Below are 22611 nucleotides of genomic sequence, written 5' to 3'. Positions count from 1 at the left end.
TGGCGATCCCCTAAGTATAAAATTCCAGGGGGTGGAATTAGTGACACCTCCAGCGCGTGGAGGGGATTTTGATCGTGTCCTCCTCCAACGCGAGGCGAGATGGATCTGTGTGTTGGCCACAGAGAAACCTATGGGCCTGAATGACCAAATAAACTATAGTTGTTTCCTATGAATCCTCAAAGGAAGCTCTACCCCATCTCATGAATGGATGTCACAATCCATGTATAGCATTCTTCGTTTCAAAATATCTCATTCCCTTCTGTTGTTCTCTTTTAATTGGGATTTGAACACATGTTTTTTTGCATTTCTGGATCTCTTGCTGTATATTTCCTTTGCCTTCATGAATTACCAATGTCAGATTTAGGAGTATGGGAACCGCAATTCGATCCTCAATTACTCTTTTAAATAATCTAATGCAATCCGATGTGGGGGCCGTGCATGTATAAACAGCTCTAGGCATGGTAACACAATTAAATGGATCGCTACTTGCATCGGCGACTATGGGGTATACTCACGGATACTGCTGGAGTCGCGATGTCCTCGGTTTCTCTACTTGTCAATCAGGGGACAAGCCCTCTTCTGGGGGATTGCCGCGATTGGCCATTGCCGGAGGTTGCTCCTCCCATTGTGGGCGTGGCTTCCCCTTTATACTTCACGCGATCAGCCGCGCGCGTTCACGGCCTCAATAGTGCCGGGTGACGCCGACCGATGCACACACAAATATGATCCTGTGCATCGGCATTATCCTATAGGTTACATCCAAAAGCCTCTGATGACACACTTCCCCTGCAGGGGAGTGTTGAAACGCGTCAGGCGGAGGACAATATAGGATTAGATAGAGTGCAAAGTATAGCAATGTGAATAGCACTCTATAGGTGGCCTGTGTGCCAGCAGTGTGTAGTGACCGAAACTGGTTAAATTATGACTGCGTGTGTGTGACACATATCTTAGTCAGCTGTATGTTCAAGGGGGCGATACATTTGAATGAGAATAGTAACATATTCCCGATCCCCAAAACATACACTGAGTTGCCTGAAATATTGAAAGTTTAGTGGCTGAAGAGTGGCCCTTTTTAGATTTTGATTGAAATAAAATTTAATATTTTAAGTATTCTTTGCAACAGGCAGTAACTAATAAGGCTACATTCACACTACAGTATGGGGGACATATATACGGCCGACGTATATACGGCCCATATACGTCCCCCATAGACAGTAATGGGCTCACGGCGCCCTACGGGAGCGGTACGGTGCAGCACACGTGCGGCACCATACCGCTCCGTACCTGGGAAAAAGATAGGACCTGTCCTAGCTTTACCCGTAATACGGCGCTGTGCGCCATGTATCCCTATGGAGAGTGGCAGGGGTGAGCTGCGCTCACCTCCTCCTCCTCTCCCTGTGCACTGCCATTGCCCGCTATGGTACGGTACGGGCGGGCAATGGCAGTGTGAATGTAGCCTAAGCCATACACACAGTAATGTCATTATGCCAACATATATTTCCACTAACCAGAAAGCAGCTCCGTCCATATCAACCAAGTGGAATAAGCAGGGCAGATTCTCCACCACCAGGTAAAAATGGTTACTATCTTATTCTCAGATACCACATCTTCGGATAACCTACAGCTGGCGATTTGAAGAAATGTTGAGCCGGATGTAATACTAAAAAACATCATCCTAAAGGGGGCGCTGTTTAGTCTGCCACACTTCAATGGCTCTCAGTTTATCCACAGTAAACATTTTTCTAAACTTCTGCTGAAGATTATGTATAGAGATCGCATATAGATACTGAATCATCTGATTTGCCATACTGAATGAATGGATTGGCATGGTACATGCTCAACCTGATTACGTTACTAGGGATAATAGGACACACTTATAAAACAGGCTGCAGCAATACACCAATAGTCACTGCACGCTTTAAACTTACAGTGTCACCTTGCACAGCAGGTTTTTATGCAAAACGTTGATGGGATTTGACATCTTTTAAGAAACAGTGCTATAATATCTAGCATTTTCATACAAATAAACATAAATCATATGGTGTGTACATGAGCACTGACACAATTACTGCCCATTATAGACCTTGTATTTAGAATGTTTTTTAGTTTTTCTTTTGCATGTTCTAAGTGTGGTTCATGGCTCCTCCTTAGCTGTTATGTAAAGACTAGCTACTCTCACTGTATAGCCACTAGGCTGCTTAAAGGGGTATTCCAAGAATCTGATACAAAAACCTGTAAATGAATACAACAGAACTAAATGTCATTAATCACAAAACGCAGTGGTAGCCATCTGCAAGATGGCTACCACCTACAATTAAAGGTCCCATGATCCCGCAGTTTTCAATAACAGCTCCTCCCTCTTATGCTCTGCTCGCAGTGATGATCTAAAAGACTGTCTGTTACCATACTAATGATGTGTAACTGTCATCACTGCACTTAGATGACGTCTCACCACAACACTGGCCATACTGGATGCACTGCAACCATGCAACTACAGCCTAACGTAGTGGTGATCACATGACATGTGATATGGACATGTGACCAGCGGCCATCTTCTGTCCTGCATCTCCTCCACAGGGACAAAATACACAGACTGATTTAAAGGCCAGTAGCATTTTAATTTTTCAGTATAGGGTATCTGTGCAACAGTTTTCTGCTAAGTGGAGCAAAACTTTAAATAACAAACTAATTACATTTTAGCCATTAGAACCAACCATTAGAACATTTGGCCCTCAATCATGTACTAATAAATATACAATCACTAACCACATAAATTGCCACACCAAAGGAGTAATATATTGCATCAAGTGTCCATGCAATAAACTCTATGTTGGCCGCACTAAGAGAGCTCTAAAAGATCGAATCAGTGAACACAGACGCAATATTAAGAAGGGGTTGGAAGAGCATCCTTTGTCCAGACACTATAAGATGTTCCACCAAGGATGTTTCTTTGGTTCGCAGTTTTTTGCAATCGAAAAGATTCTTCATAACTGGAGAGGTGGAAACTATATTGCTCAAATGTCTCGTGCAGAGAGCAAATGGATATTTTTATTGGATACATTGGCTCCAATGGGTCTTAATCAAGAAATAGAATTGTTCGGATTTATGTAAAAATAAAGATAAAGATGAACGAAAAAGAGGATATTAATTATTATTATGTTTTACCTATATGTATGTACACATAGTGGTGTACATACATGCATTGTTCTATATATATATTCTCCCTTTTTTATTTTTTATTTTTTATTTTTATTTTTGTTTCTATTATTCTTTTGTTTTTCTTCTTTTGTTTTTACCTCCATGCATTTTTAGAGTTACAAAATAAAACACAATTTTAATTAGTTTTACTACTTAAAGCACATACTATCAATGGCTTTTGTTATCTATTAAGGCCAATATTAGTGCACTATACACTGTAAACATCTTATCCAATTATACAAAATCCACGTACCTGGTTCCAGCCTATAAAACTGCGACTAACCTGCAGAAACAGGATTCCCTGACGAAGGAGGAAGTATCCTCCGAAACGCGTAGGAAACTGTGTCCATCTCGACTTACCGTAGTTCTTTGGTGACGTCACCATACGAAGACCTGCCGGAACCAAGTGTAGAGGTAGAGCCACCGGCCGGGGCTTTCCTCCACGGGTTTCCATCTACGTGGATAACAGTGCACTGGACTCTTCAAAACCCAGCGTTTTAGCAAAATACACTTAGAGTATCGGACTGCTACTCAACTGAAGAGATTCACAGCATCCCGGGAAACTGACAAGTAACCGGTGAAATAGGAACCAGGTAATAACATAAACGCATCACTATCTTTATTAACAATTTTATTAACAAACCACCATAGTTCAGACTAACCTATATTCCTCTAACTAGAACATTATGGAGAATTAATTGTATCCATTTCTGGCACCTACTGTTATTCTATATGTATATATAGATACACCATTTGATTCTGGCGCAGGTATCGTAATTATTTGTTTTATGTATTTCGTGGCTTCCGATTGTGTGGTAACCACGTGGTAGATTTGGGTGCAGGTCACCTTTCTATAGATACCAGCGACACTCGTTAAAGGTTCTTCACCATATTGCGCCAATCCAAACAATTTTTATCCTTAATTACATTTTAGCTTAGATTTTAATAACCCATTTGAATATGAGGTATGCTTATTAGAGAGAGAGATGCATATAATAAAATTGCAACAACAAAATTTGACAAAGTTATGGTCTTCCACATGGTTGGATTATTGATAATGTATTTTGAAGCCTGTTCTTGTTATTTCCTGAATATCAGTCTGCATGCCATGTGTTTTTTAAAAACCGCTTTACGAATAATAATATATAAAATGCTAATACTGCCAAAAATATTATATTACTTTAGAACTGTATTAGTTCCTATCCCTAAACTATATATAGCTAAACTCCTAAAACAAATGCTACCCTTTATTTGGGGAGCCAAAAAACTTAGAGTAACAGCAAAAATTCTATTCTCCAGTAAATCCAAAGGAGGCTTGGGAGTACCCATCCTCCAAAGATACAGAACAGCCTTCCTACTCCAACAAATATGTACTAGTGGGGGCTGGCGGGCTATACACTACAGGGGGCTGGCGGGCTATACACTACAGGGGGCTGGCGGGCTATACACTACAGGGGGCTGGCGGGCTATACACTACAGGGGGCTGGCGGGCTATACACTACAGGGGGCTGGCTGGCTATATACTACAGGGGCTGGCTGGCTATATACTACAGGAGCTGGCAGGCTAAAAATACTTATTTCTTTATTTTTAATAGTTGATTTCTTTCCCAGTGATCAAAGTTACCCCTTTATATATGCACATAACTAATTTTGTACCAGAAGAACTTTAGCACAATATAATTTTAATGACTCATAAGTTGAATTTTGCAAGTTTGTTTAATTAACTAAAAAAATTACACTTCACTGGAATCAAAATTACATTGATCCTGAATACAGCACAATACCTGAAGCTGCGACAACAGATTTGAGTGAGTCCGGATGAATCAATGATACTATGGGGATGGTTGGTCCCATCCATGTCTTGATATAGTGGGTAAAATGACTGACTTGCTTGCTGACTTCCTGCATTCCCTCTTCATTAGGAAAAAACTAAAAAGCAATGATAGGCAGAATGCAAGGTTACATTGCAGAAAGAAGCAACATATTGTTAGCAATGAAGCATATTAAAAGAAAGTAGCAAAGACAAAGTGCAATTTTATAGCTTTGGAGCACAAACAATCCATGCTGTATTCACTAATCCATTTAAACAGCCTTGCTGGTGTGTTAGACAGCTGTGTTAATAAAACAACAATTTTAGCAAAATTTTACTGGTATTCATCTGCAAAGAGAAACACAAAGTTTAGAAGGACAAACAGAAGATATCTAGTATGCTAGAACTGTAGGAACATGGGAAGACTCCATATACAAAAAGGTGAAAATAAGCATTCTAACTTTTGCAAAAAACATTGAGATCACTTTTGAAAAGGATTTTCCTTGTACAGTTGAAGGCAGGAGATCTAAAATGTGTTTTGATTGGATGATTCTCATTTTAAAGGTGGCAGCATTATTTATAGGTTTATAGGTTCCAGAAGGTTGGAAATAGGTAAAATTAATACACCTTTCTGGAAAACTAAGCCTCTAGCGGCACCTAATGGAGGGTAGTGTCCTGCAGGTCAATGTCAGACCTTAAACGGGTCTTACCTAGTGGCTAGGGAAAAAAGTTAAGAACAGTGGCTGATTTAGTGTTTTTGGGGCTCCAGACATGTACAGTTCTGGTCTGAAAGGTAAAACAGAAAGTCTATTTCTGCCTCCTCTTCCATAGCATAAACTGCACTGGCATCCTGAGGATGCAGATACAGTTGAAATCACACAGGGTGTCTGCATACTTCATCACAGTAGTTCCCCAAATTGGAAGTTTTTTAACATTTGATCTGGGAGAACTTGCTGTGTCATATAACTATGAGTCGCCCCCCGATTTTCACAACCCTACACCATTGTTTGGGATGAAGTATAAGAGTATGGTCATCCATTTCAAATTCAGAAAAGCATTTATAATCACATTTATAGTACATAAAAGTAAAACAAAAAAGCCTAGTATCAGATTTTTTGTATATACTGATTTCATGACAAGTATGGTATAAATTTCCATTATACAAACAATAACATTTATTTGCTTTAAGCGTAACTGCAAAGTTATGTTGATTTTACCAAATTGTCATATGTGATTCCTCCCGTAAGAAACAGACAGAATGATGCCCATATTGTGTTATTTGCTCTTTTCTTTCCAAAGTTGTGGCATTTTCTGTTCCAAAACTCTTGAAACAGGAGGTAAAGAGGGTGGAAATCAATTTACTTTGCCCACAGATCCCACGATGCCTTGTGTTCTCTCTCAAAATAATTTAGTAGCAAATCTAGTGTGATTCCTACAAGTAAATCCATTGAACAATGCACAGTATATATACAGGATATATATGGTGACTTGCCTGAAAGCTTTCATTGCATGGATTAGCATGAAACATGTAATAAGTGGTAGAAATCATAAGTAAAACAGTTACATGAAGTGTATAGTCTGTGCTGTATGACCACCTTATGGTTAATAGCTTCTCTGCACAGAGCTTATAGTGTTGATTACAATGTGGGAAAGGGCTGCTGCATGAGGTGAAGAGAGAGACAGAGAAAGTTCTGTTGAATCACATTTGGATGGAGGTGAGATCTTGTACCTCACTATTGTATGTAGGCGACATCTGTATCCACAGCACTGAACACACTAAGTTCTTTTACACACACAGAGAAGACTGTCACGTGGCTTCCTCCTTTGTGAGCAGTGAGAAGCAGAGGCCGTGTATATTTGTTGTAGAGTATGTGTATACTACGGACTCCAAGAGCTATGGATATGTGGGGGGAAAAAAACTTTACAATTGTTCTTTAACTTGGACACAAAAATGTGCAATGCTGATACCATATATTTTTAATAAAATCTTTCCAGAAAAAGACATCCCAGGAGATACACACCCATGCACTACACCAATGTTAGAACCAATTTAAGCAGGAAATATTCAAAGTATTTGGCTTCTTCAAGATTTTATACTTCTGCATTGCATGACCTGACCATTTGTATTTGCTGGGACTGTCACTCCAGGGAAGCTTGTAAAGTAAAAGTTATCCACCCCTGAATACACTTTATCACAGCAGAATGATAATCTTCTGTTTGGAAATCGTCTTCTAATTTTAAAGGGAATCTGTCACCAGGTTATACCCCAATAAACAACCAGATCCTGGGCTAGAATTACATTTTTTATGTAAAATATCACCCATTTACTAATAAATCTCCTCCAAAATCAGGCAAAACGACTCTTTCCATTCTGTTTTCACATGAGCTGAGTTAAGTTTAATGGTTGCAAGGGTAGTGTCTCTTCAGAAGTCTGTATCTATGGTTATATAGCAGCTACAAACATGCTTTTTCTGTGATATTAAAAGCAATAGCCATACAGGCACTTTGTCTTTATCTCCATCTTGCATTTCTAACTTTAATTTTACCTGACTGCATCTCTGGTTCTGCAGTTTACATAAGCATGATGGGATCTGAAAGACGAGATCCTTATCTTTAATATGACATAAAAGACATGTTTCTAGTAACTACATAACAGAATATATGGGCTCCTGGGGGAGAAACTACCCCTGTAACCACTAAACTTGACTCATCTCATGTGAAAATGGGGTAATAAGAGTCACCTTACTTTGGGGGGAGATATTTTATAGGTAAATGGGCGATTTCACATAATAGAGGGAATTACTCTAAGACCATTACCGCACAATGCTTCAGACCAGTAATATGCCACACCTCTGCATGTCGCTTCTACTTCCCCTATTGCTTCCTTCCTAGCACTAAGTGTTAACTTAATTATTCTCACACTATTTCTTCATTTACCCTAGTTCTTTTTTTTACCATGAAAAGCTTAGAATCCATATAAGATCTTTTGTTCTCTCTTCATATCAGTTTTGTTAATATCATTTGAACACTGCTTTCTATTGTTGCACGCCATGAGGCATTTGTTGATTAAGCACAACCTTCTTTTACTATATTAATTAATATTAATAATGCGAGCCTAACTTAGGCTGTACATGGGTGAGTATATTACAGTTGTTTCTGTGCAATTTACAGACCCATACATGGAACTGCAATAGACTAACGTACTCGCCTGTGTACAATTGGCCAAAAACATACTGGTAGGTAGATTAGATTGTGAGCCCATGGGGACAGGGACCAATTTAGCAAACTCTGTGCAGCGCTGCGTAATCTGTGTGTGCTATATAAATAAACAATCATTATTATTATTATTGGCCTTAGACCCAGCACATCCCTAATTTTGTCAGAGCCATTTTCCCTATTTTTGTCCCCTATGAGAGCTTTGTTTAAAGGAGGTTGTAATAAGGTGACAAGTTAGGTTGAGTTTACAGCTTTCATTATACCCTACCATTATTTACAGTGCAAAAAAGAGTGCAGCGGCCTGTGTATTTTTTGATGGAAGCCATTCAATACCTTTGGGGAAAAGACAATCTTCTGTTCACCTACTGTCATTTGTTTCCATTACCTTCATCTCACATTGAAGAGTCGTAAGGCAATCCTGGTTTAAATGTGAATTGAACCATAGTTTTAGTTCAATTCCAGTGAGTTATACTTTTTTGAACTTACCATTCCTAGGTGTCCCAGAATCCAACTGCGCCTCGGAGGCTCAGGAAAACAGCTGAGTCTTTTGGCATTTGCTGAATATGCATGGATGTATAGTATCACCTTTAGGACAGTGCGAGCAATGAAGCCAACAAAGAGCAGGAGTAAAGCAGTGACTGCATAAATTCTGAATGGTGTGTGCTCTAAATTTAGCACATCAAGCAGATGATCCACTATGGGCAGCATCCTGATGGAAAGAAAATAAGAACAAAAAAAAAATAGTTAGAAAATAAAAGCCCTTGTCATGAGTCTCATTGTAATGAATACTGTGCAAAAAAAATGCCATATACTGCAATACAGTAGTAACGATCAGACCAATACAGTAGTAACAATCAGACCATCTAGGGTTAATGTTCCCTAGAGGGTCTAAAAAGTAGTAAAAAAAAAAAAGTTCCAAAAATAATTAAAAAAGTAAAAAACCTAAAAATTCTAATCTTTTCCTTAAAACTGATATAAAATGTAATAAACAGTAAAGATCACAGACAAAATAGGTATCACCGCATCCCAAAATGCTCGCTCGATCAAAATACATCACATTAAAAATGGTAAGAAAAGTCACCAAAATGTCGCACAGACCTCAAAAAGCAATTAAAACGTTGTCTAGTTTCGCACCTTAAACAGTAATTAGCGTCAGGAAATGGGGAAATTTTTTTTCTTTTTCGTACACATTTGTTTAATTTTTGAAAATGTATTAAAACACAATAAAACCTATATTAATTTGGTTTCACCATGATCATACAGAACCAAAGAATAAAGCAGAGGTGTAATTTGAAGCGCATGGTGAAAGTCATAAAAGATGAGCGCACAAGACCGTGATGCGAACATGCTTTTTTCCAATTTTTCCACATCTGGAATTTTTTTCAAGCTTCCCAGTACATGGCATGGAATAATAAATAATGTAAAGGAGAAGTAAAATTTGTTACACACCAAATAAGCCCTCACAAAGCTCTGTACACGAAAAAATGAAAAAGTTATAGATTTTTGAAAGTGGAGAGCAAGAAATTTGCGAAAAAACCCTGCGTCCTTAAGGGGTTAACTTACCAATGTGATTTTGAGAATGTTTTTTGTGATGCATTGTTCTTCATATTAGTGGCACATTTTGTTTTCCATATATTTTCTTTTTTTAAAACCTCCAAAAATTTGACAAAAATTATTTCCTTTTCAGACAGATTCAGCGTCCAAATTAGTTACTAACTTACATTTCCCATAAGCATGCTCTATGTTTACATCATTTTTAATATGACGTCACATGTCTTACAAGTCAAACAGCAGTTTTAGCAAACTCTTAGGAATCACCCATTTTTCTAATCTGCACCTTTCAAACTATAAGCAACAGCTTTTAGGAAGATTCTTAATGCTTTGAGAGCTTCATAATCATTAAAACAAAATGGAGTTGGAGTGGTCTATTTTTGTGGGCAATATGTTAATTTAGTCCTAAAATTGAAACATTCATAAAAGAAAATGAGAAAACACATCTTAAAATTTGTTAAGCAGTCGGCGATCTCCGTCAGCTCCATAGGGATTAATGGAGCACAATGGTCATGCGGCCATCCGAAGTCATTTTCGATCTGCGGGGTCTCAGCACTGAGATAAGGCAGTTCCCACATTGTAATGAATAAGTTAAAACCAGACAGTCTTGGTTCTTCGTAATGCCGGAGGCATTTACAGGGTTAATCCCCGCAATTGCCAGTGCCAGCACTGACCGTGGCTGTTGACCGGTGGGTGTTTGCTGCAATATGCCCAAGAGGAAAATCAAAATCCATCATGATAAACCAGGGACACTTGCTCATAGCTCCAAGCACTGTGACTGTGGAAATCTTCTTACATTTGTTATCCATGGCCTCCTTCCTTCTAAAATCAACTTTTAAAATGATGCTTATGTGCTTCAGTTCTGCAGATGCATGGGCTGTTACAATGTCTCACCCAGCCCCCTGCCTGTGTAATCTAGCAGCAGCAAGAAAAGCAGGGAGAGACCTGCTTTTCTCATTGTAACAGACTGTGAATCTAAAGCACTGATGGTCTCTTGTAACACCCCCAGAGCCCTTAAAGGGCACCTACCACCACAAATCTACCTATAAAGGTAGATTGGGTGGTAGGTGGATCAATGGGACGTGAGGATAGCCCTTTTAAGGGCTAATCCTCACGTCCCTGCACTTTTTTGATAACTTTTATCAGATATTTATTTAAATTTACTTATGCGGCTACTGGGGCGTGGAGTAGCCGCATATGATATTACACGAGGCGGCTACTCCACGCCCCGGTAGCCACTTTACCCCTCCTACTCACCATCTTCGGCGCGCAGCTCCGCGTAGCTGCGCGCCCTCGTCCGGCGATCTTGCCGTCTGCGCATGCGCAGAAGAGCAGGCCCGCGCCTGCGCGGTCACTGCTCCGAAACAGATGCGGGCCTGCTCTTCTGCACATGCGCAGACGGCAGGATTGCCGGACGAGGGCGCGCAGCTACGCGGAGCTGCGCGCCGAAGATGGGTGAGTAGGAGGGGTAAAGTGGCTACCGGGGCGTGGAGTAGCCGCCTCGTGTAATATCATATGCGGCTACTCCACGCCCCAGTAGCCGCATAAGTAAATTTGAATAAATATCTGATAAAAGTTATCAAAAAAGTGCAGGGACGTGAGGATTAGCCCTTAAAAGGGCTATCCTCACGTCCCATTGATCCACCTACCACCCAATCTACCTTTATAGGTAGATTTGTGGTGGTAGGTTCCCTTTAAGGCTCATTCAAATACTTATAAAAGTTTATTTTAGAAGGAAGGATGCCAGGGATAACAGTCACAATGCCTGGAACCATGAGCAAGGGTCCCTGGTATATCATACTTGATAATGATGGTCTCTATCCTAGACCCACCACACAAGTTTGATTTTTATTATGGATGTGCCACAGCAATTCTTCTGTTCCTTGATTTGAATGCACCTCCATCAGTTTCCAAGGTAATCTTATGACATAAGCTCTTGCGAGCAGGGCCCTCAGTCCAATCGTTTCATCTGATTAAGTTATTACTCTGTAATGTCTTGCTTTATTTGTATATGTACCCCATGATCTGTACAGTGCTGGAAAATATGATGCTATATAAAGATCTATTATTATCGTGGCTATGACTGCATTTTACTGTTGTGCACCTTAATAAATTTATAAAGCGCATCCTTTGCAGCTCTCAAAAACTGCTCTAGTTGCCACTTCTCTTTTTGAAGGTGGTTTCTTTTTACAAATAATAAAAGATTACGAAATCCTGATGTTTTTCAAGTTGTTATTCTTTAGGATTAAAATAACAAAACAACAAATCCTATATGAAACATTATCAACCTTTGGATATTTTGTAAAAATCATAGCTGCATACTAATTCTGTTTGGTCTTTCTCACACTGACATGTGTATACCCCATCCACTCCATGTTTTATCTGGGCACATCATGTGATTCAGCACATCTGCGGCCACAGGACATCACTAGTCTGTCACAGTGCTCCGGTGGGATTTTGATCCACTCTTCTTCCAGTCTCTTTCACAGTTCTGTGACTGTTGAAGATTTCTTGCCCATAACTTAGTCACCGAGGATTTTCAGGTTGATAATGTCTTCATAGAGAAGGCGAAATGTCACTTGCTTACTATGGTGGAATAAAGAAATCCTCTTTTCACAATGGAGTGCTGCTTCCTTACCATATTTTCTGAAGACTGCTGTTGGGCTGGTCAGACCATTGGGAGACTTGTACCCGCACATATTGGCTCACAAGTGCTGCTCCAAAAAAACTTTCTTTGTTATATCTGCTCTATGTTTACATTTTAATGTTTTAAATCACATTAAAATCGCATTAAAATGTAAACATAGAGCAGATTAAACAAAGAAAGTTTTTTGGAGCAGCACTTGTGAGCCAATATGTGCGGGTACAAGTCTCCCAATGGTCTGACCAGCCCAACACCAGTCTTCAGAAAATATGGTAAGGAAGCAGCACTCCATTGTGAAAAGAGGATTTCTTTATTCCACCATAGTAAGCAAGCAACGTTCCGCCTTCTCTATAAAAGGCATTATCAAGCCTGGAAAATCCTTGGTGGCAAGGTTTTGGGCAAGAAATCCTCAAGAGTCACAGAAATGTGGAAGAGACTGGAAGAAGAGTGGATCAAAATCCCCCCGAAGCAGTGTGACAGACTAGTGATGTCCTGTGGCTTTAGATGTGCTGAAGTCATTCACAGCAAAGGCATGGACACTTCCACTGCGAAGTGAGAGTAGAAGGAATGTGTGGGCACAGCCGACACTCAATACGGAGCTAAGCAGTACGATGAAGTGGACAGGGGTTATGAAGGTGTATGACTCTACCAGAGTGGTGCTCTGTCCGATAAGGCACAACAGTCCAGATAAATGCAATAGTAGAAAGACGGATGGCACTCACCATGGGTAGATAAAATCTTCTTTATTTATTCATTCAAGGTAAGATACAGGGAGGCACGCAGTGCCGCTATGCCGACGGGCCGTTTCGCGCCGCTCGGCGCTTTCTCCAGGCAATAACAGCGCATGCGCGCCCCTACCGGAAATAGGGAAAGGAGCGGAAGTACGCACGCGTTGTCATAGGAACAGCAACGCAATCTAAATCCCATGTACGCTACGCCCGTAATCATTATGGGAAGAAAGGAACCCCAGCAGTTTGCTGAATACTATCAGTAACAATAAGAGATGCAGAATAGTAAAGAATATATCAGCGGGGTAATAAATTCCCTAAAGGAACATGCGGAGCGTACTGGGAGAAATGTGAAATTAAAAAACGCTATATGCGATATGTAAAACTTAAAACCACATTAGGAGAGACACACATCCATATCATGATGAACTAGATCCAGCACATATTATACAAAAAATTATACAACCAGCAGTTACAGGAAGACCTTCATTTCATTACGATCGTTAAGGCCCAAAGCACCCATAGCATTAAATTTCATAATACACCTGCTTTCTCTGCGCAATAAATTTAGAGCACGGTCACCACCCTCAGGAGTACATTCCACCTTCTCAATGCCAGCAAAACTCAGGACATCAGCATTACCATGATGCTGTGATCTAACGTGTTCGATGAGACGTGGGCACCCGACACCTGTGGTGATAGATCTTTTGTGTTCCCTAAAGCGGGTAAACATGCTCCTGATCGTTTTTCCAATGTAATATCTCTGACATGGACAAAATATGACATAGACGACAAAAGTTGTTCTGCATGTAATAAAAGACTTAACTTCTTGGGTGACCCCTCCAAAACTGATATATCTCGCTTGACTATTAAAGTCGCAATAGCGACAGGTCCCGCACTTAAAATTCCCTTTTGGAATGCCACTGGAGAGCCAGGTATCTCGGGGGGAAGAGTACCTGCTCTGGACCAGCTTGTCGCGCAGGGTCACACTTCTCCTGAACGCCACAATGGGTCTTTGTGTAGTAAGTTGGTTCAATTGAGAATCCTGTTTCAAGATATGCCAATGCCTGTTAATGGCTGTTCTTATGGCTGTGTCACACGGACCATAATCAAAAGTAAATACAAAACGTCTGTCTTTGTCAATGTTCCTATTTCTATGTGGCACTCCTTTTTTCTTTTTAAACAACTCTTCCCGTGATATTTTTAATGCTCTTTGCAATGCCCTATCTACCAATGGTTTAGGGTACCCACGTTCGAACAGTCTTGACTTTAATTGCTCTGCTTGTGTGTGGAAACTGCTATCTTCACTGTTCAGTCTCCTAAGTCGCAGAAACTGGCTATATGGCAACCCTTCTTTTGTGTGCTGTGGGTGATGACTCGTGTAATGGAGGAGTGAATTCGTGGCCGTAGGCTTTCTGTAGGCTGTGGTATGCAATTGTCCTTCCTTTACAGAGACTTTAACGTCCAAAAACTCAAGTTCCATACCTCCAAAAACCGCTGTGAACTTCATGTTCATCTGGTTTTTTTGGTTAAGGTAGGTGACAAAGTCCAAAAAGGACTGCTTGTCGCCCTCCCACACGATAAACACGTCATCTACATATCTGTAGAACGCCTTCACCTTCGTGGCATATGGGTTGTCCAGTGAAAAAACATAACGGCCTTCAAAACAAGCCAAAAATATATTGGCAAGGGTACAGGCCACCGGAGTCCCCATTGCCGTTCCAGTATTCTGGACAAACCACTTGCCATTGAAGGTGAAGGCGTTATGTGACAGAATCAAACGCAATCCCTCGCATACGAAGTCGATATAGATGTCCTTCTTTTCGGCATTGGTGAGAACATCCCGTACACACTCCACTCCGAGTTTCTGGGGGATACGTGTGTACAGGCTTTCAACGTCAATGGATGCCAGTTGATAATTATCCTGCCAATGTACACTTTGAATGACTTCAAGAAAGGCATTGGTGTCCTTTAAATACGACGGAATATTAGAAAGAAGTGGGCGTAATAACCAATCCAAGAATTGGGACAGGGGCTCGAAGAGTGAGCCGATGCCCGCAACTATCGGACGGCCGGGGGGATTATTTAAGGTCTTATGAACTTTGGGTATGAAGTACCAACATGGATATTTAGGATGTTCTGGAAATAGCTTTTTGGCCGTGGACTCTGACAAAACGTTATTAGTGACACTCCACCTAAGATAATCTCGTAATCGTGTTTGGAATTTAAAGGTGGGGTTATGGTCTAAGGGGGTATAGGTAGACTTATCCCCCAACTGGCGCACTGCTTCTCCTTCATAGTATTCCTTAGTCAAGAGGACCACATTTCCCCCCTTGTCCGCCGGCTTCACCAGTATGTCAGAACGGGTCTTGAGCCAATTAAGGGCATCCAGCTCGCCCCTAGTTAGATTTTTGAGGGGTTTAGGATAAACCAGGGATTTAACATCCTTTATGACCGTCTGACAAAAAGTGTCGACCAGTGAGTCCGTCGGACAAGGGGGGCAAAACGTGGATCCAACACCTCCTCTGAAGGCCATAACCTCCAAGACCGAACTAGTCTCCTCCAAATAATTCGACATATCCTCCTCGAGGTTGAGTTCCAGTAATAACTGGATATCTTCACCTCGAACAGGTAATGCCACATTCGGGGGGAAGAAGCCTAGTGGACCCACAGTACTGGGGATCTCTCCTACACACTGCTTATGGGTGGTATCGGGTTTATCATGAAAAAATTTATGTAAGCAAAGTTTGCGCACAGCTTTGAACATATCAATTTCGAACCCTACGGGATCGAAAGCAACTCCCATAGAGAAATTTAGGCCTTTTGATAGCAAAGACAAACAATCATTAGATAATGCCACATTCGTGAGGTTAATCACATTAGTAGAATTGTCACCATGGTCATTGGGACCATCATTCAACATCGTGTCCAGGTTAGTAGGGTTAGTGTCCAAGTCAATTGCATGTGATGGAAAGGGGTGGGGGAAGGAGGGCTTGGGGAGGTTGGGGGGGCAGGGTACGATGCTTGGGGGTTCAGGGGATGGACTTATACCTCTCAACGCCAGGACACTTGTTTCCTCTTGTAGCCAGCTGGACGTCCCCCTCTTCTTCCTCTGCTTACCTCTCCCTCTCCTGGTCTTTCGTCTAAAGGGAGAGATCCCCAGTACTGTGTAGGAGAGATCCCCAGTACTGTGGGTCCACTAGGCTTCTTCCCCCCGAATGTGGCATTACCTGTTCGAGGTGAAGATATCCAGTTATTACTGGAACTCAACCTCGAGGAGGATATGTCGAATTATTTGGAGGAGACTAGTTCGGTCTTGGAGGTTATGGCCTTCAGAGGAGGTGTTGGATCCACGTTTTGCCCCCCTTGTCCGACGGACTCACTGGTCGACACTTTTTGTCAGACGGTCATAAAGGATGTTAAATCCCTGGTTTATCCTAAACCCCTCAAAAATCTAACTAGGGGCGAGCTGGATGCCCTTAATTGGCTCAAGACCCGTTCTGACATACTGGTGAAGCCGGCGGACAAGGGGGGAAATGTGGTCCTCTTGACTAAGGAATACTATGAAGGAGAAGCAGTGCGCCAGTTGGGGGATAAGTCTACCTATACCCCCTTAGACCATAACCCCACCTTTAAATTCCAAACACGATTACGAGATTATCTTAGGTGGAGTGTCACTAATAACGTTTTGTCAGAGTCCACGGCCAAAAAGCTATTTCCAGAACATCCTAAATATCCATGTTGGTACTTCATACCCAAAGTTCATAAGACCTTAAATAATCCCCCCGGCCGTCCGATAGTTGCGGGCATCGGCTCACTCTTCGAGCCCCTGTCCCAATTCTTGGATTGGTTATTACGCCCACTTCTTTCTAATATTCCGTCGTATTTAAAGGACACCAATGCCTTTCTTGAAGTCATTCAAAGTGTACATTGGCAGGATAATTATCAACTGGCATCCATTGACGTTGAAAGCCTGTACACACGTATCCCCCAGAAACTCGGAGTGGAGTGTGTACGGGATGTTCTCACCAATGCCGAAAAGAAGGACATCTATATCGACTTCGTATGCGAGGGATTGCGTTTGATTCTGTCACATAACGCCTTCACCTTCAATGGCAAGTGGTTTGTCCAGAATACTGGAACGGCAATGGGGACTCCGGTGGCCTGTACCCTTGCCAATATATTTTTGGCTTGTTTTGAAGGCCGTTATGTTTTTTCACTGGACAACCCATATGCCACGAAGGTGAAGGCGTTCTACAGATATGTAGATGACGTGTTTATCGTGTGGGAGGGCGACAAGCAGTCCTTTTTGGACTTTGTCACCTACCTTAACCAAAAAAACCAGATGAACATGAAGTTCACAGCGGTTTTTGGAGGTATGGAACTTGAGTTTTTGGACGTTAAAGTCTCTGTAAAGGAAGGACAATTGCATACCACAGCCTACAGAAAGCCTACGGCCACGAATTCACTCCTCCATTACACGAGTCATCACCCACAGCACACAAAAGAAGGGTTGCCATATAGCCAGTTTCTGCGACTTAGGAGACTGAACAGTGAAGATAGCAGTTTCCACACACAAGCAGAGCAATTAAAGTCAAGACTGTTCGAACGTGGGTACCCTAAACCATTGGTAGATAGGGCATTGCAAAGAGCATTAAAAATATCACGGGAAGAGTTGTTTAAAAAGAAAAAAGGAGTGCCACATAGAAATAGGAACATTGACAAAGACAGACGTTTTGTATTTACTTTTGATTATGGTCCGTGTGACACAGCCATAAGAACAGCCATTAACAGGCATTGGCATATCTTGAAACAGGATTCTCAATTGAACCAACTTACTACACAAAGACCCATTGTGGCGTTCAGGAGAAGTGTGACCCTGCGCGACAAGCTGGTCCAGAGCAGGTACTCTTCCCCCCGAGATACCTGGCTCTCCAGTGGCATTCCAAAAGGGAATTTTAAGTGCGGGACCTGTCGCTATTGCGACTTTAATAGTCAAGCGAGATATATCAGTTTTGGAGGGGTCACCCAAGAAGTTAAGTCTTTTATTACATGCAGAACAACTTTTGTCGTCTATGTCATATTTTGTCCATGTCAGAGATATTACATTGGAAAAACGATCAGGAGCATGTTTACCCGCTTTAGGGAACACAAAAGATCTATCACCACAGGTGTCGGGTGCCCACGTCTCATCGAACACGTTAGATCACAGCATCATGGTAATGCTGATGTCCTGAGTTTTGCTGGCATTGAGAAGGTGGAATGTACTCCTGAGGGTGGTGACCGTGCTCTAAATTTATTGCGCAGAGAAAGCAGGTGTATTATGAAATTTAATGCTATGGGTGCTTTGGGCCTTAACGATCGTAATGAAATGAAGGTCTTCCTGTAACTGCTGGTTGTATAATTTTTTGTATAATATGTGCTGGATCTAGTTCATCATGATATGGATGTGTGTCTCTCCTAATGTGGTTTTAAGTTTTACATATCGCATATAGCGTTTTTTAATTTCACATTTCTCCCAGTACGCTCCGCATGTTCCTTTAGGGAATTTATTACCCCGCTGATATATTCTTTACTATTCTGCATCTCTTATTGTTACTGATAGTATTCAGCAAACTGCTGGGGTTCCTTTCTTCCCATAATGATTACGGGCGTAGCGTACATGGGATTTAGATTGCGTTGCTGTTCCTATGACAACGCGTGCGTACTTCCGCTCCTTTCCCTATTTCCGGTAGGGGCGCGCATGCGCTGTTATTGCCTGGAGAAAGCGCCGAGCGGCGCGAAACGGCCCGTCGGCATAGCGGCACTGCGTGCCTCCCTGTATCTTACCTTGAATGAATAAATAAAGAAGATTTTATCTACCCATGGTGAGTGCCATCCGTCTTTCTACTATTGCATTTATATGGACACTTCCACTGCTGTAACCATCACCAAAATTTAATTATAATGTTTCTCTGATCTACAGCCATTGCTCATGATGATTAATTTTTTTTTTTTTGCAAAATAAATGTTTTATGCTCAAACTTTTTGTATACATTATATATGTTAGTTCCATGATGTACTCAATATAAAAAAAAATCAATCATATGTTCATCATTCTAAACTATTTTATTTCCGAAAAAAATAGAGTGATCATACATTGGGGCAGATTTATCAAGTGTCTGAAAGTCAGAATATTTCTAGTTGCCCATGGCAACCAATCACAGCTCAGCTTTCATTTTACCAGTGCTCACGAATATTTTAAAGGGGAGCTGTGATTGGTTGCCATGGGCAACTAGAAATATTCTGAATTTCAGACAGCTTGATAAAAATTAGAGACAATGGGGAAGATTTATCTCCACTGCAGGAAATGACCAGGCGTCTATGTAAGACCAGTCATAGAGGCGACAAATAAGAAGTTTTATACTACTTAGTGGTTTATCAGAAAAAGGCCTCATGCACATGAACATTATGCTACACCAAGGCTGGGACCCGGGCGTTACATATGACCAAAAGGAGAAAAGGAGCACTCCTCACCACTCCCCTCTCTATGGCGAACTGCGCAGCCGCTGTGTATTTCTGAAAAAAAATAGAACTTGCTCTTCTTTTTTTTGTTAAGGGCACATGTGTATTCACCGTACCATGCCGTGCACAATGCACTTTTATAAGCTAGCTGCCGTTCGTACAGATAGCATACTGCCGCAATATAGGTACCTGAGCATGAGCTCAAATGGCGTGTGAATCCCTGCATCTTATGTGAAGTCATATCACAAAACAGAATAGATGAAAAGAGTCTATTCAGTGCCTGGGGTTCATTACACCAGATGCTTGTAGCCTGGGTTTACCTACACATCTAGTCATGTTTCATAGAAACCAATGTAACTTCCTGCAATCATAAATATCACATACAGTTTTCTGAGAAACAATATTGCAAAATATCAGAACATTCGTTAGGAAGCTGTAATAAGGCCAAACCCTCAGAGCATGTAAACAGAAACAAAGGACGAGGCTAATTCTTAATTTGCTGAATGTTAAAATATAGTTTTCGTAGTTTTTTCTCCTTTGTGTTTTAAACTGACTGGATTCATATCATATTGAGTAGACTAAGGAGGTGATATAGGGGTAGGGTTTTTGTATATATCTATATTCCAATATATACCCTTCGTCAACAATATTTATAGAGGTACATGAAAGTAAACAAACTAGAATAAAAAGCTTTACACTGCACTTGGGGCATAGGATAACTAGTAGAATCAGATAACAGGCATAGTGATCCTTAACCTTACACCTGCAGATAGTAAAATCCATGTTTTATCCATGACCGTAATCTACAACTTTTGATTCTTATCTGTAGACTGACAATGTGACAGAGGCCATGCCTGCATTTTTATACTACAATGTGCAACGTTTACCCCACTTAGGGCCTGAGCACAGTGTGGGGGCAGCTGGATTCCCAGGGACCTGAGTGGCATGCTTGTAGCGTGGCCTCGCTCCAGGAGCCCCAGCAAGGAACCAGCTTTCATTACATCAACATGGCCTAATGAAGACAGATCCGTTAACTTTTACCTAAACAGGTATTGGTTAAACTGAGAATCATGTTTTTTTTTCCAGACTCAGGACTGAGCTCTATCTTTTCAATGGCTATTGATGCATGAAAAACGCATTGCAATTGCATGGTACTTGCAAGTGTCTCAGAGTGCAATGCGTTTTTGATTCATCTCCATAGACTTGTATGGTGCATTTTTCACGCGCGTGACTTGCAAAAGTAGAACATGCTGAGATTTAAACGTGCGTTAAAAAAACAGCGCGTGTGCGTGAAAAAAAATGCAAGTCTGAAAAGACCCATCGATTACATTGGGTCAGAGTGCAATGCAGTTTCTGCGTCAAAAGCACGCGCAGAAAACGCGCGTGAAAAATGCAAGTGTGAAAGGGGCCTAATAGTACGTCATGGAGCTGATGCCGGTTCAGCTCTACAGCGAAGCTAAACCTGCATCGGAAAACACAGAGTATCAGCTGTATCTTACAGCTGACATCCCTGTGTAACATCCAGCAGGTGCTCTTACCTGTCACAGAAAGGGGGTTTTCCCACAGACTAGGGCCTAACTTGCGGATCAGTGAGGGTCTCAGTGCTTAGTTCTGCTCCATTAATCTCTAAGGAGCTGATGGAAATTGTTGAGCACCGCTCTCACAAATCTCTGTCAGCTACATAGAGATTAATAGACCAGAGAGGTCACGTACAGCCGTCTGCTCCATTGGTCTGACGGAGCGCCGAGGGTCAGACGCTACTGGGGGTCGCAGCACTGAGATCCACACTAATCAACAAGTTAGGCCCTTTCCCATACATAGAGCCAAACTTTAGATCGTGGGAAGTATGTGGCCCTTGGACCAATAAATGTTGGTTTCCTAAATCCTTATAAATAATAGAACAGACATTTAAAAGGAAATTTCCTAATTTTTGGGCACTCAATCTCTAAAACGTTCACCTTCAGGGGTAGTGCAAAGGGTGTGGTTTTGAGATAAAGCCCCTCTTTCTCCATCTTTCGCTTTCACAGAAGTTGGGGGGTATGAACAAACTAGTACTTTTAAAAAGGAGCCATTCTAAAATTGGTAATAAGGTAGTAATCAAAGGGAAAAGTAAAGCACAATTTTTGTTGCAAAATCTAATTATTTATGTACATCAGTGAAACTTTTTACAGAAAGTCGTCTTCAGACGCTAACAATAAACACTCTCCTCACAAACTACTGCACACACTAACAGATAAAAGCTCTAGACATACTGGGAGCTGTAGTACCACAGGAGGGAGTAGGCTGCAGGAAGCACAGATCACATACAAATAGTTATTTATGAACACAATGTTTGGCTATTCTGCCATTACAGCAAATAACAGACATTGGTGCCATGTGTAACCACTGAATTAGGAACATTACCTGTCACTGGGCACGATACCAGGTAGTAATACAGTACAAACTTCACCAGCAGTAACTTATCTACAGACACTTCCTGAAGTCACAGGTTGATCCACTGAGCATGCTCAGATGAGAACAGCATAGTGCACGTCCACCAATTGCTCAAGGTCTTATGTCGCCACCATGTAGTCTCTTTATGGAAGTTCTTGCCTGACCTTTAAATATAACTAAAGAAATGTCTGCATGTATGTTGCAGGAAATTTGTAGCCAGTACACGTATGCCAAATAGAGAAATGTCACAACATGTAGTTATAGAAATGTAGTTTATGTCAGGCATGCTTTGATCACTTTTTTGCCAGCAATAAGTACAGTAAAATCCTGATTACCTGGCCTCCGCATGGCTCCAGCACTAGGGTAACCATCTCTTCTACCTCCTCATCCACAGCAATAATCTGTTGAGAAAATTTAAAGCATTTTTAATGGATTAAACAGATGTTATTTCCGTATATACTCGTGTCTAAGCCGAGTTTTTCAGCACAAAAAATGTGCTGAAAAACCTCACCTCGGCTTATACACAA

At 41.3% G+C, this 22611-nt stretch overlaps 1 protein-coding gene across 2 annotated transcripts in view; it reads right to left on the bottom strand.

The window, feature by feature from the left end:
* Nucleotides 1–22185, bottom strand: part of LOC140118586 (ultra-long-chain fatty acid omega-hydroxylase-like) — a 44079-nt gene extending 21894 nt beyond the window's left edge. Inside the window, exons 1-3 of one of the 2 annotated variants that reach the window (XM_072136691.1) lie at nucleotides 22055–22185; nucleotides 8711–8933; nucleotides 4983–5127 (exon numbers count right to left, since the gene is read on the bottom strand). In XM_072136691.1, coding sequence (XP_071992792.1) covers nucleotides 4983–5127; nucleotides 8711–8932 — 367 coding nt within the window. In that variant the 5' untranslated portion in view covers nucleotide 8933; nucleotides 22055–22185. The remainder of the gene's footprint in view (nucleotides 1–4982; nucleotides 5128–8710; nucleotides 8934–22054) is intronic. The other variant, XM_072136692.1, reaches the window with a different exon arrangement.
* Nucleotides 22186–22611: the final 426 nt, after the last annotated feature.

The sequence above is a fragment of the Engystomops pustulosus genome, chromosome 2 (genome assembly GCF_040894005.1).
Source record: "Engystomops pustulosus chromosome 2, aEngPut4.maternal, whole genome shotgun sequence".
Lineage (NCBI taxonomy): Eukaryota > Metazoa > Chordata > Amphibia > Anura > Leptodactylidae > Engystomops > Engystomops pustulosus.
This window is presented reverse-complemented; position numbering and strand designations above follow the sequence as displayed.